At 41.3% G+C, this 19,359-nt stretch overlaps 2 protein-coding genes across 5 annotated transcripts; both read left to right on the top strand.

Annotated features, from left to right (window-relative positions):
* The first annotated feature begins 1,352 nt into the window (after positions 1-1,352).
* Positions 1,353-12,133, top strand: fhdc2 (FH2 domain containing 2). Of its 4 annotated transcripts, none has more exons than XM_067518519.1 (12): positions 1,353-1,546; positions 2,689-3,250; positions 3,353-3,414; positions 5,129-5,231; positions 5,489-5,574; positions 5,808-5,908; positions 6,173-6,243; positions 6,427-6,534; positions 8,199-8,269; positions 8,662-8,779; positions 8,906-9,070; positions 9,447-12,133. In XM_067518519.1, the coding sequence occupies exons 2-12, from the start codon at positions 2,807-2,809 to the stop codon at positions 11,361-11,363; spliced, it is 3,246 nt and encodes a 1,081-aa protein (XP_067374620.1). In that variant the 5' UTR covers positions 1,353-1,546; positions 2,689-2,806; the 3' UTR covers positions 11,364-12,133. The 4 variants fall into 4 exon arrangements, with proteins under 4 accessions (XP_067374620.1, XP_067374622.1, XP_067374621.1 ...); XM_067518520.1 differs by lacking the exon at positions 1,353-1,546 and adding an exon at positions 1,569-2,562; XM_067518521.1 differs by lacking the exon at positions 6,427-6,534.
* Positions 12,134-14,434: 2,301 nt separating this feature from the next.
* On the top strand, positions 14,435-19,004 carry rhogd (ras homolog gene family, member Gd). The gene is made up of 2 exons (XM_067518524.1): positions 14,435-14,506; positions 15,147-19,004. The coding sequence occupies exon 2, from the start codon at positions 15,172-15,174 to the stop codon at positions 15,745-15,747; it is 576 nt and encodes a 191-aa protein (XP_067374625.1). The 5' UTR covers positions 14,435-14,506; positions 15,147-15,171; the 3' UTR covers positions 15,748-19,004.
* The last annotated feature ends 355 nt before the right edge of the window (positions 19,005-19,359 follow it).

A 19,359-nucleotide genomic window follows, 5' to 3' on the forward strand; every position in this document is an offset into this window, starting at 1 on the left:
GGCACTGGGGTCTTGTGTTAATCCTTGTTTCTGCAGAAACGCTAGCAAGTTTGCTTTAAGAGTCAGAGAACTGTCACACTTATGAGCCAAAAATTATATTATTTGGCTTTCTTTTTATTCATCACCTTATGTCTATCAAGCGCAATTTAACTTGAAAGAATAAATTTCATCTAACTCTTATGCAGGTTGACACACTAATCTTACACATGAACACCCTCTCGCACATTCATTCATTAAAGAGTGGCCCAATGAAGCATAGGCTCTGACGCTCACTGTTATGCAAAGGGGAGAGTGGTTGGGAGTGGGCCTAAAAACACATTGCAGATTGTTTGTCTGCTTGCAATTTAACAGTCTTGGTGAAGTGAACAAGTGAAAGATGCCAAATTAACTGCTTACTAGTCATTAATCACTGTTGCAATGTCCATGTTGAATGAATGCAGGCATAAGATTTGGAATTGTGAGTTGTTCAGGCCCTTTATGGACTGCAATGCTGCCGTCTCTCACCAGTGGCATTTCCTTGTATTCTGAGAAGTGCACTAAGCTGTGAGAAGTGAGTGACTGAATAGAAAGTGAAGTTTCCCGAGAGAGGTTTATTCTGGCACCAGAACACTATAACATGCCCTACTGCACAGCACATGCGCAACAATAACCAGATCTTTGGGGTCATAACCCCCTAATTACTGCAGTGCAAAAAGTGATGAAGACTGCCTGTCAGCATACCCTGTGAAAAGGCTACCTGAGCTGGACGCAGGATCACCAGGTGACAGGGGCCAGGAGCGCTCCAGCACCTCAGATGAAAGGTCTACATCCCAGCACCTAAGTCATTTCAGCACCTTAGAGGGACTTCTAGCTTCCTGACTTTCACCCATGCATGACATTCTTGATTCAGGGAGGAGACGTGAAAATCATTTCCCATATCTGATAGCCATCTGCTCCCTCTCTCCCGTTCTCACCGTGCTCTTCTTAGCGTGATCAAGGCCTTCTGCACCAATTACCGATCAGATTCCTGCTCACCGTGATGATTAACCTGAAAGAGAGACTTAATAGGTCATACAGATCTGACAGTAAGCTAAAATCTTATGCGTACATAGTTTCAAAAAGTACAAAATGCATTTCACAAACACCGTAGGAGGTGTAACAAGCATAAAAAATATTTTATTCAAAATATAAATAACTAATCCACGGGTCAGAAGCGAACTAAAGGGTCTAGAAGGGAACTAAAGTGGAGAGCTAAAGATTGAAGACTGTATTCCCACCTGAAAACCCTAAATCCGCCCCCGGGGAACTGGGAGGATACAATAATGGAACATCAGAGAGCGGTAGCGCGCCTGCGCGTTCCCTAAAGAACTATGTGGAAGTTTCCTTGCAAGCTGAGAGAGACAAGAGGTCTGCAGCAAGTGGAGCGGCACCACCAACCGGAAAAGGAAGATACAGAAAAGAAATTAAAAAAAAAAACTTTGTGAAAGTTTCCTGTAAATCTTCGTGGAAGCCGGTGGCTCTGGATTGTGGAGGTATCGCAGTGGAGAAGTAGACTCGTTAACGGCAGGTAAGGACCGTGTTGTCCTAAATCACAGACGCGAAAATGACTTCAGCGACGTTCTGGTGGTTTTGGACTGATGCATCATTTTCAATGACAGCTAAAGCCAAATGTCTCAGATAATCTACATGCTTATAAGAACCGTATTTTTTCCCAGCCGAAAAATATGTCAGGATGCAATTTGTTGTTTTTAATCTGATGTAAAACTTAGCTTGTTTTTGATGATTAGTATTTATTTATTTTTTTGCACATTTCATTTCTTTCACTCACTTTTACTTTTGCTTTTTATCCTTCTCACGCGCTCTTGAGCAACAACATTTGGTCAAACGGTTTTGCTAAGATACAGATCTCATTAAACGATGGAAACTAAAATCACCGGCGGCGGGTTGCGCAGCGCATCCATGCGGGGCACGAACAGCTCTGCACTCAAGCGCATCCCTGAACACTTTCCCAAAAGTTGTGATTCATGTTAAGAACCCGAAAGGGGCCGAAGGGATGTTGTTTTGGTAATTGCAAAGTCATATCATGATTGAAGACTTTCCCCAGAACTAGCAACTTAAAACCTATGACTCATGCCTGCATTAGTAATCCTGCTTAAAACTTGCTGGCGCAAGTGTGTGCAACTGGCTTTGAGAGGTGAAGCTCCCAGAACGAGCAGACGGTATTGTAAAATCACGGTTTCTGAAGCAGGAGATCATCTGTTTCACAGCGTTGTGGTTAAACATGCACGTTAACTCGCCTGTGGTGTCTCCATGTATATTTTAATTAGAAGGGAGAGGGCACATGGTGGAGGTGTGTAAGCAGGCAGTGAGGTGAAACTGAACAGGATGGAACAAGCTGTTCAAACACTCACTGGGGGGTTGGGGCTCATCTTCCCTGGGTTGTACTTTCCCCAAAACGCCTTGAACTTCCACAGAAAGTTGAACCAGAGATTAGATTTTTAGCTCCAACTACTTGTTGGCTCTGTCAATACACAGGAACCTTGTTACTAAAAGGAGAAGGCAAGTCAGGTGTCACATACTCAGGTGAGGTCACCAGCCGCAGTTCAACCTGTCTGAGTTGCAAACTGTTGCAAAACTCCAGGATGAAGTAAAATCTCTTTATATGCTCAATAATGTCTGAGATAAGGTTTTTGTTGTTTTGTGTTCTAGACAGGAATTTACTGATGGACCTTTGAACTACAGCTTGCTAAAAACTGGAAAAGACCTAATTGACTGGCTGAACAGTGACTGTTTAAATACCCCACTATCTAACAACCAGGCTTCCTTTATGCTCATCAACCTGTCTGTGGCCATCAAGGAGGCACGTCTTTCATGGAACACAGTCTTTCATGACACTGTGGAAGTGACAGCCATGGACTCACATGCGGTGCTAGTCTCCCCTTCACTGCCTCCCCTAGCACCTCCACCACCTCCTCCTCCACCTCCTCCTCTCCCTGCGTCGTCCTCCTCCCCCCCTTTCAGCCGGACAGACAGTGCCCGTCGGAGCCGCCTGAGGAAGCTCAACTGGGAGCGTATTCCCAAAGAGAAGGTGGAGGGGAGGAAGAGTGTGTGGACTGGTGCAGCCCCGGATGAGGAAGAGTTCCCTATTGACCTCCATTCATTGGATGAGCTGTTTGGTCAGAAGGACAGTAAGCCCCAGGAGAGAACCAACACTCAAAGACGCCGCTCTGCTCTGCTGCACTGTAAATTCTCCCAGGAAAGCTCTGAAGAGGTCAGGCTATGGCGGTGATTGTGATATTTTTATTTAATGGACAAAAACAGTAACATTTTTTGGAATTTCCTCCCCTCATTAGTTTCCTTTGCCTTATTTTAGATCTCGCTATTGGATTCTAAACGCAGCATGAACATTGGAATATTTCTACGCCAGTTCAAGATGTAAGCCTTCTTATTCCTTTCCTAGAACTAAAAAAGTAATCAATTTAATGGTTGAACAGCAAATTATTGGGTCATAATTATTTAGAATAGTTTAGGTGCTTTGAGCAAATGTTTTAAAATGTGCTCTGGTTTTATAATTCCAAGTTTAGTTCCTTTGGGGTTTGGACTGTTGGATCACATTCTTTAATGAAATCAGTCATAAGTTGCTGTCCTTTACCTAAGAATCAGGAGAAAGCTTTTAGCCTTTTTCTCTGCACTTTTTCAAGGTCACCATTAGCAAAAACACTAGCGCAGGACACAGAAGTGTGTCCAACTGTGCCCAGGGGAACAATGGTTCAGTTGAGGTTTCAACGTGGAGTGTGGCCATATATTGGATTGTTGTCTGTGTAAGTGTGAAGTTTCGTAAGGAGGGAGGATGTCTGGTGCCGGGGAGGGGAAACAAGTACATTGGGGACAGGTGCGGAAAAGTGTTTACCCTGAGCAGCTGGACTAGAAGAGGGGGGCTTCAAGGAGGGTGGTGGCTAAGAGGCTGGGTATAGCCTGAGGAGTCAGGGTTGACACCTGCTGATGCCCTTAAAGAGTGTCTAATGGTAAAGCTGCCCCCAGCAGAGAGACTCCCCACTGGTGGCCTGTCATATTCAGCCACCCCTTAAAGCCTCTTTAGAATTATTCACTGGCTCAAACACAGCTGCAGTTCTATTAATGAAGAGGGCTGTTTTCTAAACATAATTGATATCAGAATTTGTGCTGTTAAAAAAAGAAAGGAGACAAATAAAGGAAAGAAACTTGTTTTTATATTTTTATTCCTATGCAAGTGTGAAATGTTCTAAAACTTGATTGTGTGCCTCCCAACTAAAGAGCGCTTCTTTTCTAAACTAGATTTGTCAAGACTTGTAGGGAAAGTCGTTTTGTGAAAAAAGCCTCTTCTGTACACAAACATTTTGGGAGCCTGTTTGCCCTTTGTTCAGGACCGAGACGAGGCTGGTTTCTAAACGCGTTTTAAACAGAATAGGGTTTTGTCTTGTCAGATGTCAGTGCCTGAGTAGTACTTTTAATATCTTTTTATTATGTGACAGTGGGCTTCTTTACTCAGCACTTTGATTTCAATAGAAGTGTGTTTAACCACATCTCCATTGTTAAAGGAAGCTCTTGTGAAAATAATTGATTCTCAGTCTACTGTGGATATCTTCAAAGCCTAACTTGAAATGTTCTTGTCATAAATGTTAACAAGTTAGCTATGGATGTAAATTTTATGAATGCTATGAATGAGAAGAATATGTTAGGGAACAAAAGTCACAAAGGGTAGCGTGCACATTACGGAGAATGAGCATGTGTGTCATGCTGTAAGATTTAGGGGGGAGAGAGAAGGTAATGGAAAACCACTAGAATAGAGGACAGATGTGTCACTCAGAGGAAGTAAGTCATGGTCTGGTGCGGCTGCTTGACATCCAAAAGGCCTTCAGACGTCTCCGTATGTCTAGCTTTTATTTGCCCAGTGGATATGCCACATTCGTGCCGCCAGTGTGGAGTCAATCAACAATCCTTCCCTGATAATTTGATAAGAAAAGGATAAACCTCAGTATTATGTGGGACAAAACAAAGGTCTGGGGCTGATAATGCTCACAACAGGACTTTTCTTGGAGGGTGACATGACTTTTCTCAGGCTGATATCCCCATGGCTAACAACGTCTTTCTAAAAATGTTTTTTTCGTAGGCCTCCTACAGAGATAGTTGAGGACATCAAGCAGGGAGCTGGGGACCGTTATGGAGCAGAGAAGCTCACAGAACTTCGCAAGTTGCTGCCTGACACTGAGGAGGTAAAGTACTTTTTGTTTTGTTTTTTGTCAAACAAATGCAACAAACCCTCCCCCCCTGCTTACTTTCCTTCTTACTCATTATCTGGCTCTGGTTAGGATGATCAAAATTTTACCATTACAACATGTTGTATGATGTCTGGAGAAGGTTTTGGAATTGACAAATACTGACGTGTTGGGTTTTAGTATTCCAGATTCTTCTTTTTTTTTTTTAATTGAGGCTGTTGTCCAGATTTTACTCTGCATCTGGTCTTTCTCAGGAGTCCCGCCTGAGGAGGTTTGGTGGGGAACGGAGATGGCTTGGAAAGCCTGATCTTTTCATGCTGCTGTTGGTGGAAGTCCCCAGGTACAGCCCATCTTAGACCTATATTGGATAAAATCACCAAAAATATCCCCTAACTACTTTGTATTTTTGCCCTTTTCTGTGTATATTATTGACAAACTTCTCCTGCTCAAAAACTCCAATTTGTGATGACATGGGCTTGTTTAGCTGATGATTGATTGGAGGTTCATTTTTGTTCATCATCACTTACCCCTGTCAGTTTATCCATCTGTCCTACTCTTTCCTTCTCCATTTAGTTTTCGGCTTCGTCTGGATGCCATGATACTGCAACAAGAGTTTGACCCTTCTGTGACCTCTCTGTGTGTGGCAGCCAGATGTTTGAGGGAGGCGGCCAGAGGTAAAGTAACAGTTGTGTACTTCACCACTTTAAAGGCCTCACAGGAATGCTGCTCCTATTCAGAAGCTGTGGTGAAGCTTCTGATGCAGAATGCAAATGCATTACTTCTATACGTTATAGTTTTTGTACAGATTTATATAATTATTTAGCCTGAATTTCAATCTTAAAAACAAAATTGCTGACTCATTTTAAGACCTTTGTGTCTGCTTGCATGTTGAAATCTTCAGAATCTTGAGAATTTATCTGAATTTTTTACTCTCCCAGAACTGCTCAGCTGTCCTGAGTTACACTCCATCCTTCGTCTGGTGCTGAAAGCTGGGAACTATATGAATGCTGTGAGTGCTTTATTTAGTTTTTTTTCTCTTTATCTGTGTATAACACACCACTCACTAATGATCTGGGTGTTTTCAGGGGCGTCACTCTGACTGGGCACCTGGTTTTTGTTTAACTGTTTGTTTAAGGCTGCCACATATTGCATGTGTGTCTATGTTATTCTGACCTTGTGTGCGGTTTCTCAGGGTGGATATGCAGGAAATGCTGCTGGATTCAGAATTTCATCCCTGCTCAAGTTAGCTGACACCAAAGCCAATAAGCCAGGCATGAATCTGCTGCATTTTGTGGCCATGGTAAGAACTAAAATCAAGATGTAGTAAAGAAGATTCTTTAATATTCAACAGGGGCAGAAGGAAATGCCTACAAAACTGCATTTTAGATAAAGTATAACCTACGAGTTTGGAAATAAAGGTAAAACTGCTTTTTACAGCCCCAGTTCAAAAAAATGGAACATAAACAGCATATCAGATGTTAGAAGAACAACCACAACAACCATTATTGTCATAGAGCACACACACATATTGGACATACATGTTACAATGAAATTCTTTCTCTGCATTTAATCCATTCCCCTGGGGGAGCAGTGGGCAGCCACGGGCCAGTACCCTGGGAGCAAGCGCCAAGTGTCTCTCTAACTGGGACACACCTGGTTGTTGGGCCGGGATTTGATCCTGCAACTTCTACATCCAATTCTACTGCTCCACCCATTGAGCTACCGGGCCAACGACATTCAACCATTTTATAGAAAATATTAGCTCATTATGAATAACAACGGCAGCAACACATCTCAAAAAAGTTGGAACAGGGTGTTGTTGACCATTGTGTAACATCCCCTCTTCTTTAAACAGCTGTCTGTAAATGTCTGGGATGTGAGGAGACCGGTTGCTGGAGTTTAGGAGAGGAATGTTGTCCTGGGCCTTTGTTGCCGGATGTTTTTATGTTATAATGTGCAAAAAGTTTTTTATTGGCAACACATACAGCTTCTTCTTTGCATGATACCGCTTTAACTAACATTTGTGGATTAGACGGTGAACTGCATTTACAGACAGTGGTTTCTGAAAGTACTCCTGAGGCCATGCAGTGATGTCCAGTAGTCATCATGCCTATTCTTATTGCTGTACCGCCTGAGGGTGCAAAGATCACATGCATTCACTTTTGACCTTTGGCCTTGTCACTTGCTCACAGAGATTCGTCCTGATTCTCTAAATCTTTTGATGATAAAATATATACTGTAGATGGTGGGCTCTTCAAAGTCTTTGCAATTTTACGTTGATTAACATTTTTCTGAAATTGTTTCTGTACATTTGAGAGGCTCTGTCTCTCTGTAATGCGTATTTTATACCCAGTCGCGTTACTGACCTGTTGCCAATTAACCTAATAAGTTGTCAACTGCTCCTCGATTTATTTAGTTTTTATCTGCAATAATTACTTTTCCACAGTTTTTTTGACGTGTTGCTGCCATCAAATTCAAAACAACCCCATATTTTCCATGAAATAAAATGTCTGTTTCAACACCTGATATGTTGCTTTTGTTCAATTGTGAATAAAATACGGAGTGATGAGATTTGCAACTCATTGCATTCTGTTTTTATTTATGTTTTATACATCATCCCAAATGTTTTTTAAAATTAGATGTAAATTGTACAGGCTACCGTATTTTTTATCTTGTAACTATTTTTGAAGAAGGTGCACATTGAATATAAAACTAATTGTGAGAAGCAGGACCTTGGAAATAAAAAGTGTTAATAGTACTGCCTGAAAATATTTGGTTGTTTTGTTTCAAGAGTCTTTGCAAGGAACAGTTGTTTCTCACCACAAAGTGTTTACAGAACAGTAGCTGCTAAAGGCCCTTGAACCAGACTGTTCCACAGAGCATATGATTTTGTCAACATTGGCAAATGACGTGTTGGTTCTTCTGAAACAATAGCTGGATAATCATTTGTGTTTGTCTCCACAGGAAGCTGTGAAAAAGGACCAGAGTTTGCTGTCATTTCCCAGCCAACTAGGTCATGTTGGCCCCGCCTCCAGGTCAGATCCCAGTTGATCCAACAGTGATTCAGTCTGAGGGAATATACAAGTCCTGCTTTAATAACATCAATGTACTTCAGCAAGCAGCCAAAACAAATGATGTACATTATTGCATTTTAGCATCAGCATAAAAAGGTGTCCAGCTGTTAGCAACAGCTAGCTGCCTGAATGAAAGTGTGTCATGCTTATGCTGATACTGAATTGAAGCTCTGGTGACGAATTGAGCATTGTTTGTGTTTCTTTCCTCTATTATCTACTTATTTGCAGTGTGCAAAAGAATGACCTTCCTTATTCTGTTTCGAAAATTAAAGCGTGTTTGTATGCTCATCTTTTTTCTTTTGTGTACAATTCTCAATGTATATTTGCGTATTTTGTCTTTTCCTCGTCTGTAGGTTGTGTGAGGAGTCTGTGCTGGAGGACGTTATCAAGTTAAAAAGCAGAGTAGTTGCCTTGAAGGCAAACATCCAGAGTGAGACAGAGATTCAGCAGCACACACAACCTTTCCTGGAGGTATACAAGAAATATTTGACACACCTGCCAAGTTCTGATTCAGAGTTTAACATGTTTTTTTTTTACAAAGCGTAATACATGTAGGAAACATAATGTGGAAAAATATGCCTCTGCTTTTGTGAGCAGGTGGCTGAGGAGCGTCTGAAGGAGGCAGAGGATGAAGTAGAGGGCATGAAGATGTCGAGTCAGGCTCTGCTGGAGTTCTTCTGTGAGGATGACAGCACTTTCAAACTTGAAGAAGCTTGCAGGGTCATCCACTTATTTTGCCTCCGCTTTCAAAGAGCTGTCCAGGTTAGATGCTTTTGTCTTGTGATTCATTTCTACAATCTATATCTTTGTACACAAACATTGACACAATCTGGTGTTTTTTAGGTGTTGCTCATGAGTTAGCATAGGCATTCTGGGAAGTCCATAGCTATCAGCAGTGTGTATTCTTTCATACAACTTTAATTGTGCCCAGCATTTAAGTTTTTTGCATACTAACCCCTGTCCACCACTTTAAAACCACACTGTTCTCTTAATGTTCTGGTCGATTAGTATATCCATCTCTTTCTGTCTGATTTTTATGGATTAATCTAATATATTTATGAACAAAATATGCCGTAAGTTGGACTCAGCACTAAGACTCCAAAAGTTGACAAGTGATTTTTTTTTTTCTTTTCTCTAGGAGAATGCAGAGCGGGAACAGAAAGAACAGAAACGTCTGGAACGTCAGCGTGAGATGGTGGAAAAGCGTCGCTCTCTGGCGGTTTGTACTGGACTGGACCTGAACTTGAGCCTTGCCAGAGAGCCTCACAGTCAAGAGAACAAAGATGAACTGGAGAAACTCCTGGAGAAGAACTTGAGTTATACTTGGAATCGTCGTAGCCTGAGAAGCTCGGACCCCAGAAGACACTCCCAGCGCCCCCACAATGACACACATAACTCGTCCATGCTCAAGAGTTTCCCTGTGCTGGGAACCAGCCCAACATCAACCAGTTATCACTCCAACAGTTCTTCTGACCAAGAGAACACCACTGTCCTTTGTAGTTCTCCAGAGACTGATGGCACATGTTCTCCCATTGAGCAAGAATCTGTTCTAAGTAGCAGGAACAGTGCTCGCCCCAGCCAAAATAACCAGAGCATGAAAGCAGTTATGGTCTCACACGTTGATACATTTAGCACTTGTAAGAATGAGCATGAATTTGCATACAAGCAAAGAGGGCCTGACAACATTTCCTATGTGCTGCAAGGCCAGCTGAAGGAAACGGGACTCTATAAAGGAGCAGACATTTCACTTCAACACGTAGCTTTGATGAGCACTAAATCTTCACCTGGTTCCTGTAATCAAGCTGCTTTAAATACTGATACATCTACATTAAGTATTAAAAGCCAGGCCTCAGTTCATAGGTTTGGTCTGCCACTAACGGACAATAATCATCCTCCTCAACATAAATCTGATGATTCTTCTGTAAAAAAGTCCTTACCTAAGTCTGTTCATATGCGTGGAATACTTTCTCAAAGTGACACAATGGCTGGGCTGTTAAGGTACCAGATATCTGATGCACAAACATCTGTAAATGTTCTAGATAAAGTCCAGCCAGAACCACAGATAAGAGAGACAAGTGTTGAGATGCATTTGCCTAGTCTAAACAAGCAGCCAGACAAAGAAGCCGCATCAACACCTGTGGAGGAGACCTGGATGCCCTCCAGTCTACCAGAGTTCAGCCAATCACAGCCAGAGGAGAGATCTGACTTGCCATGTCCTGCACAACAAATTACAAAGTCATACTCATGTGTTGGTGAAAGCCTAGAGTGTCACACTCTTGTGAAAGGCCTCCGATCCTATGACACCATGTCACCTCCAGCCTCCCCCCTCCCACGACCCGCACCAAGCCTTTGCTCCAAATGGAGGAAAGAGAGGGAGGTTGACCTGCGTGAAGGGACATCAACAGGGTATCCGAGATCAAAGGAAGAGACTCGAACCATGAAAATCCCTGTGCGTAGTGGAATACTGGCCAAGAGGGGGCTTGTGTCACGTGCTGGACCTTCCAACAGCACAGGCATTCCCAGGGTCCGCTCCAAAAATGAGCCTTTAAATGGTGCCCCAGTCCCTACAAACACATCCATTGCTATACGGGTATCTACTTCCCGCAGCATATCCATGCGCTCCTCTTCTGGTACACGGCTAGCTGCTGTTCAGGCAGAAGTAAAACGAAGTAACAGTACACGGGAGAGGACTGTAAGTGAGACTCAGAATCCAGCAAAGCTTACCCTGGGCTGCAAGTCATCAAACAGATCTGTACCAGAAAAGCTCTCTGACAGCAAACAGCCAGCCTTCATTAGAGGATCTCCTCTTCGTGTGTCTAAACGACTTGCCCCAAACTCTGAGACGCAGGTTCCTGCCCAGCCTTGCACAACCCACATACCATCCTCTGCCACAGCCAAAACCATACGCACGGCCGTCATAACTGCTGCCCGAAATAAAACTGCCAAGACCACAAGCACGAGTCCATCTTCTACCAACTCTAAAATCCCTACAGTGTCCCGAATACCTGGTCCGAAGCTGCCTCGAGCTACAGTATCTCAGCCACTTTGGAGGTGATGAAATTCAACAGGTGCCTCTACTGTCCTGTTTGTTGGATTTCTTTCTAATATATAAATTGTGGGTATTCATGAAGAGTTAGTCATCATTCAGCGTCTGCTTTGATTCAGCTCTAGTTCTGCAAATTTTACTTCTGTGAAGTTTGTTAGTAGTCCTGAGTGCTTAGGTCCTATGTAGGTGAAACAGAGCTGCACTGGGAGCATTGAGCACACTTTATCTCATGGTTGTCGCCTACTTCTAGAATAGTACAAACAATCCTTTAAATCCTACCTCTTTTTACATCTGTGTCCTTTGCAGGCAATAGGACATACACAAAAAAAGTTGTTTGTTGTATGTAGAACAGTTTAACACCTGTTTCAAGTTGGCAAAATTGATGCAACCATGCAAACACTAGGTGCCTAGAGTATGCTTTGTAAGAACTGTAATTTTGAGAATGGTTTCATTCACTGCCACAGAAGAAAAAAATATTTTATTTTATTTTAGAAAATTGTTCAAATGTTTCGAATACTGTGACCTTTCTGAGTGATCAGTGCATGCCTGTATTGCAGTCTGAATTTAACTTGGTACTCTATTGAACTGTTTGTTTTTTTTTGTTGGGAGGCCTTGATATTCTGATGCACTTTACAAACTGAAGAAGAGGCCATGAGGAGATGATACTGTAATTTCAGTTTTATATCAAAATATTATACCTTTATTGTATAGCTTTAGTTTTTTTTCATTGTATTATGTGGATTTGTACATAAGAGAAGATTAATAAAAATGGTGATCTGAAGAAAAGTGTTATTTATTGTAAAGGTGCTAATCAGATCACATAAATAAAAAAAATCCTGTATGCTTTTACTTTCAACAGCTCGCTAACTTGTTCAAGAGCAGTTCTTGCATCTTGCTCTCCTCTGTGATCTTGTCACTCTATCTTTCTCTCTCCCTCTTCATCTGAACTTCCTTTTCTGCATCTCTCGACATAGTCACCCCCAATCCTGTCAGGGGCTGTTGTCATGGAAATTCTACAGATGTCCCAGGGAATCTCCTGGCAGAATAGTGGGGTTCCGAGGGTTGGGGTGGAGGGTGACTGTGGGTGTAGAGTCCCAGTGGGAATTCTCTCTTTATAGACCACAGTGACGCCAGAACCTCTTGGGAAAGGCAATAAACTGGTGCCTCTTTGTGTTCTTGAGAGTCCTGTTGTTGGGCACTGCTGGCCTCTTAACCTGCCTCAGTGTATAGGTGTGACATCAATGGGTCTCTGGGGCTGCAGGACCAAGTACAATCCCAATTCCAAAAAGGTTGGGCAGATGTATAAAACGTAAATGTAACCGATTTGCAAATCTCATCAACCCATATTTTATTCATAATAGAGCATAAACTACATATCAGATGTTGAAACTGAGATGTTTTACATTTCATGGAAAATAGTAGCCGATTTTGAATTTGATAGCAACACATCAGCAATCATTTAGTCAAAATAGTTGGAACAGAGCAATGTTTACCATTGTGTAGCATCCCCTCTTAACAACTGTCTGTAAACAGAGAGGTTTTAGGGCAACATATGCTATGTACTTTTCAGCTTTGATGGTGCCTTTCCAGATGTGTAAGGTTCCCACGCCATAGGCACTAACACACCCCCATACCATCAGAGATGCAGGCCTTTGAAATGTCCACTGATAGCAAGCTGGATGATCCCTCTTCTCTTTAGTCCATAGAACAGGACGTCCAGGTTTTCCAAAAAAAATTTTGAAATGTTGATTCATCTGACCATTTTGCCTAATACCGTTTTAAGCTCTGTTAGCTATGCCACAGAGAACACGGTGGCGTTTCTGGATCGTGTTCTCATGGCTTCTTCTTTGCATTATACAGCTTTAACTTACATTTGTGGATTACACAGCGAACTGTGTTCACAGACAGATTTCTGAAGTGTTCCTGAGCCCATGTGGTGATGTCCAGTAGAGAATCAAGGTTGTTCTTATTGCAGTGCTACCTGATGGCTCAAATACAGTATCACGTGCATCCAGTTTTGACCTTTGGCCTTGTCCCTTGCACACAGATTCCTCCTTATTTCCTGAATCTTTTGATTTGTAATTTTTGCCATGATTTTGAAGCTCCTCCACAAGAACAATATTTATTTTGTAAATGAAGTCTACATTCTAAGAAAAGGTATAGGTTTGGTCCACAGACGTCCCATTGTATTTAAAGGAGCTCCATCTCCTGGATGTTCTTGTTGTCTCTAAACAAATCAAGTTGGTTTGAGACAGATTTGACTAGAAGAGACTGCTATCAAACAACTTTGTTAGTTCTGTTCAGAGACTAATGTCATGTCTAATGCTATACCATTTACATACTTTATAAGAATGCAAGACAGTGGCATTTAACTTATTGATGCAACCCTCCCCAATTTCTAACGGGCTTGAACCGGCACTGCACAGCTGGGGAGGGGAATGGGCTGTTAGGGGTTCAGTGTCTTGCCCAGAGTACAACTTTATTGTTATCTATTTTAGCCCCCTCACCTTTAAAATAAAATATTTTACCATCTTATATGAAGCCTTAAGCTACCCAATAATGTTAGCAAGAGAAAATTGTTAACATAACATCCTCTCAATCAAGCTAAAATACCTGGATCTAAAAAGTGGACACTTTGTGTCAGTGCCTTTGCTTTGTCTTTTCTGTCAATTCTACTAAAGTAGGAAATTATTAATGTAGTACCTTTACTTATAATGGAGCATTTTTGCAATTATTTATTTTTACTTAAAGATTAACTATTTAAAGCAACGTTATTCACTTGAAATTACCATTTAGGCAGGCAGGCAAAAATAAAACTTGCTGTGTAATCATAGAACTGTGTTTTTTTAACCCCACTTGCAGTTAAGCCAAAACTAAAACATGAGATTGTGTTACTATTTTTTAGATTTAACTTCTCCATCATATTCTCCTGGGTTTCATTGTCAATAAAGATCACGTGGAATTGGGAATAATCATTGGTAACAGAACAGATTAACAACGCCGCCTGGCGTCTTACAAACAAATTTCACTAAATCAAACTACAAGTACCAGTTTGTATTTTTTCCGTACGTCCGTTTTACGTAACGGACAGCTCCCCGGATGCGGCTGTGATTGACTATACCAGGCAAAAAGAGATCGAAAGCCAAGTGGCGGTAAGTCAGAAAATCCTTCAAAATTCATAGTTACAGTTATGTACTACTTCTGAAATATATGTCAGACTAGAAGAGATTTTTTTGAGTTACAAGTGGCCAGCTATCGTGTCGGCAACGTGCGTTTTTGAGAACTGGGTTGCAAATAAACTTTAAACTTGTTTGCTAACTAGCTAGCTTGTTAGCAGCCAAATGCGCTAGTTCCTTAGCTTGATGCTAGTCAGCAGGGGAACGCCTAGTATCATAAGAGAACAGGACGAAATGATAAACGCCTGAAAATTCTCGTTTCACTCGCATTTCACATGTTGCCCATTGTTAAGGGACTAGGCCTGTAAAGTTTCCAGATTATGCTAATCAGTACACGGCTGAAATTGTAGCTAACTTTGACCTATGTGCCGTTTATCAATTCGACATGCTAAGTCGCAGCGGTTAACATTAGCAGAAGCTAACTAGGTGAAAAGCTATTTTTCTGTAGACTCTGCTCTCGTAGTTACTTACCGGCAATTCTACATGTGCCATTAAAAGTGTAATAATCATAGCCCTGTCGCTCGTGGGGAAAAAAGCCAAGAACAGCAGTTTTCTGAAAGCTCGCAGTACTGTAATTAGCTAAAAGTTAACCAGGTTCCTTTTTATCTGTTGTCAGGTGCTGCAGCCCCAGTGGTCGTAGGATGCAGACCATAAAGTGTGTAGTGGTGGGTGACGGAGCAGTAGGTAAAACCTGTCTACTTATCTCTTATACCACCAATGCCTTCCCTGAAGAGTACATTCCCACAGTGTTCGACAACTACAGTGCTCAAATGAGTGTGGATGGCCGCACTGTCAGCCTAAACTTGTGGGACACAGCAGGCCAGGAGGAGTATGACCGCCTCCGCACACTCTCTTATCCCCAGACCAACGTCTTCATCATCTGCTTTTCCATTGGCAGCCCATCTTCCCATGCCAACGTGAGGCACAAATGGCACCCTGAGGTGTCTCACCACTGCCCAAATGTGCCCATCCTGCTTGTGGGCACTAAGAAGGACCTGAGGGGTGATGCAGAAACAGTGAAGAAGTTGAAGGAGCAGGGCCTGGCCCCTACCACCCAACAACAGGGCAATGCTCTGGCCAAGCAGATTGGGGCTGTGAAATACATGGAGTGTTCTGCTCTGCTACAGGAGGGTGTCAGGGAAGTGTTTGCTGATGCTGTGAGAGCAGTGTTGTATCCAGTCACAAAAAAGAACACCAAGAAGTGTGTCCTGTTGTAATAAATTGTTTCCAGATTTGAACTGTGGAGAGAGATGATGGAGATCCACAGATGCAAAGGAAGGCTGAGGAACGAAGGTTGTCAACTGGCTGCATTGATAACACCTTCAGCAGTTAAGATGCTTTTAGCTCTTCAGCTCCTTAATCATCTCCTGAGGATTTCTCTCCGTTGCCATCATCACCAAAGTGACTATGCCAGAATTGAGGCAACAGACTGTATCTCCTCTATTTTTCTTAAAATTTAACTTTTGATATTTACACTTTTTTCCAATTTTACATTTGTTCTAGATTTATAGCTTCTCTGCTTTGCCTTATAAAATGCTGATCATGGTTGTCACAAGCCATAATAACATTCGAACCAAACAACCGAGCTACCCTGTTTGACTGGAGAGAAGAGATCTGCCTTTGTTCAGGTAGAGCAATAATGACTACCTCATAGTCTCGCCTAGGTCGCATCTCATGAGTCTCAAGCATCATCACCACCAAGCTTTGACTTGCCTATTTCGATTTAATGAATGGTCAAGTAGAGGGTGAACAAGTTTTAATTTCAAGCAGCTTGAGTTCTAGACAAATGCCAGTACCCCTTAACCAATATGCACAGATTAGAGGCTAAACTCTCCAGCTGCAGTTCCCCGTGCATTCTGGCATGTTTGAACTGTCTGACAGGCTCTCCAGCCTCTTGCACTGCTCTCACTGCCATGCATGGAAGAGCCAGTAGGCTTTTGAAGATAAGCGGGACTCATTAAAAGCAGGCAACCATTTGTCCCTCTTCAGTAATAAAGGAGCAGGTGTCATAAGGCTTTTGTCAAATTAACCCTTGCTTCTACTGGACTTGATGTGACATTATCGGAAAACAGGTTGTAGTACAACTTACCGCTGTCTTATTTTTTAACTGACACAGAGTGCCATTAAATACATCTAAGAATGATCTTTTGACAGGGTGGGGTCAAAGTGACGGTATTTTGTCTAATTATGTTGAATTTGAATGATTTTCCTTTTCCTCAAATGTTTTACCCTTTTGGGTGTGGTATTGGCCAAAGTCGAATATATTTTTTGTAATAGGTTGTTTATTTGACCGGTTACGTATTTGTGTGTTGTTTATCAAATTTGAGTATTACGAGTACACCATAATCCTTCTCCTGAATTATAATATTGCCTTACATCTAAGTCAGCACTGTGACCACTGCATAACTGAGTATAGCATACAATACCAGAACTTGTTTAAAATGGCTTGTGCTAGGCTATATACATCCTTTTTTTTTTTTTTTTTTTAAATATATATTCTCTAGATTTTTCAATATCATTCCATCTTGGAAGAAGCAATGTCAGAGCTGCTTTGTAACTACGCAACAGCAGTCTCTCTACAATATAGAAGGAACCTTTTAATTGGTCAGGTGCCTTATCTAAACCAAAGACTAGTGATGCTCCTTTTGTCAAACTCAGAGATCGTCATTATAGTACTGCAAATGCCAAGAGACCTTTTAAACTTTGGGTTTCATATTCGTCATTTTTCAGAAGCCTTCTGCCTTAGTTCCTGTCAGTAAACACATTCTTCTTGCAGGCTTCTTTGTAAGACACTGACATTTTGCATGCCACATCTTTGTGCATTTCTGAAGCAGCACACTTGTGGCCCAGAGCTCTTAACAGATTGTGGTTTGCATCCCTATATTGCAAGGTGCAGCGGGGGCAAGGCACAAGCACAACATGCACATACGGTTAGCAAGAGCTGCGTTGGTAGAACCTGGCTTTTCACATCTGAGGATTTTTACACATTTCATAAAATGTTTTTATAGAATGACTGGTTGTTCAATTTTTTCTTCCAGTAATAATAGCAAACATTTTACAACAGTTAATTTCTTTTAATTACTCCAGTAGGGTATATAATAATTCAGCCTAGATTGTTGCCTGTTTATAGAAAGTGTCTAGAATAAATAAGTGCAACACGAGTGGAAGGTTTTGTGTAATAATAGTGATCAGGTTTGACATCGGCCTAAAGATGTGAACATTTCCCAGATTGGTGTATGGAAAGTTAAATGTAAGTGCACATTATTTCAAAACTGTCAACTGTGGTGAGCTTGTGTTTTCTCCCATGTCCTGATTTCATTCAGATCATTTTGTTGAAGTGGAACATACCTGTGGGCTCTCTCAGTCGGTGTCCCAGAGTGTGTGGTACTACGCTTTTACACTGGGAACTTGATTTGTTTGTAATTGTTTTATATATAACAAAAGCATATTTGTATAAATGAACTAACTGAGATGATTTTAAATTATGCCAAATAAAAATGTTGGTCGAAGCAGATTTACAAAACTAAAAAAAGTTGATAGATTTTTTTTTTTTCTTTGCCGTTTCTGATTTGAAAGAACTGACATAACCAGCAGATAAATGCACAGCTGTGTGAGGACAGTTGAAGAATAAAATCATACTGAGTCACATATTTACACGTTGCTACTTGTATTTTTAACAAGGGAAACCACAATGTGTTCCTGTAACCTGCATACTGAAATGTGATTTTTTTTTTTTTCTCCCCTCCCACATGATCTATGATGCTATTTCAGTTACTGCATCTGAACACTAGATGGACATAGCCCTCTAGCTCAGCTCCATATTATCCAGAATGAAATAATTCTTTAAAGCCTGTATTTTTGTTATTATTTTTTTATAGTCTATACTATAAAAAAATAGTCTATACACATCCAGTTTTAGGTCAATCATTCAATTTTGCAGGCACCCACAATTTCAGTCAGTTGCAGGGGTTTAACAATCTGTGTGCTGCTTACTCTGAAAAATTCCCTTAACCTTTATGGGTGGTGGCTCTGACAGATGACAGATGTGTTGAACTCCACCAAAGGCTCATTACAACATCACTGCAGCAACATTTAGAGACCATTTCCTCTGCGGTCTCTCTTGAGATCTTTTGGAATCAACACCATACGTGCGTGTGTATACAACTTGTTAAACGTTTGCTACTGCCTGTGTTAGTGCATGATATATTATTTTAGGGATCTGCCAAATATGTTTTGCAAGAATTAAAAAAGTGCTTAAAGGCAGTGCTGAGTAGTGTGATGGTTAAGTAAGATTAGAAAGGATGAGCAAATGTCTAGAATGCACTGAACTAAGGAGGCTTTGGTTGGTTAAGGTGATGCATATTTAGGTGAGTTTACTGCAGAAGGAGTGTAATGTGTACTGTATATTTTGTTATCTCCCAATAGTTTTTTTTTGTAATAAAGCTCATTTTGCTTTTTGTATGTGTTGTTTAAATGAGGGTCCTGTTACTTGTACATGGAAGAGTTTGTTTGATGATCAATCTGACACGATCCATAGTGAATGAGAGAAAAACAACCCAGAAAATGAATAATTGTGGAAGGCAGGGGTAAGTGGGGGAGATATTTGCTGGATGAGGTGCAGTTCATGGTTACATTTATGGCAGTAATTTAATGTTTGAACTGGGCCCAGAAAAACACTTTATGGAGCAAAATGGTAAAACACATCACTGCCTCACTTTTCACCACCTTAAGCCAATTTGTGTGCAGTTCCTAAACATCTATACATATAGAATGAAGGTACACAACAAACAAAAAGAGTGAGATAATTGATGATTTTGTCATGTTAATAC

The sequence above is a fragment of the Channa argus genome, chromosome 10, assembly GCF_033026475.1.
Source record: "Channa argus isolate prfri chromosome 10, Channa argus male v1.0, whole genome shotgun sequence".
In the NCBI taxonomy this organism is placed as follows: Eukaryota; Metazoa; Chordata; class Actinopteri; order Anabantiformes; family Channidae; genus Channa; species Channa argus.

Excerpts from the sequence above, each read along its gene's own strand:
- fhdc2 (XM_067518519.1), top strand. The coding sequence starts at position 2,807 with ATGCTCATCAACCTGTCTGTGGCCATCAAGGAGGCACGTCTTTCATGG. Across the intron at positions 5,232-5,488 it reads TGCTGCCTGACACTGAGGAG|GAGTCCCGCCTGAGGAGGTT; the intron begins GTAAAGTACTTT and ends GGTCTTTCTCAG. Across the intron at positions 5,909-6,172 it reads TTTGAGGGAGGCGGCCAGAG|AACTGCTCAGCTGTCCTGAG; the intron begins GTAAAGTAACAG and ends TTACTCTCCCAG.
- rhogd (XM_067518524.1), top strand. The coding sequence starts at position 15,172 with ATGCAGACCATAAAGTGTGTAGTGGTGGGTGACGGAGCAGTAGGTAAA.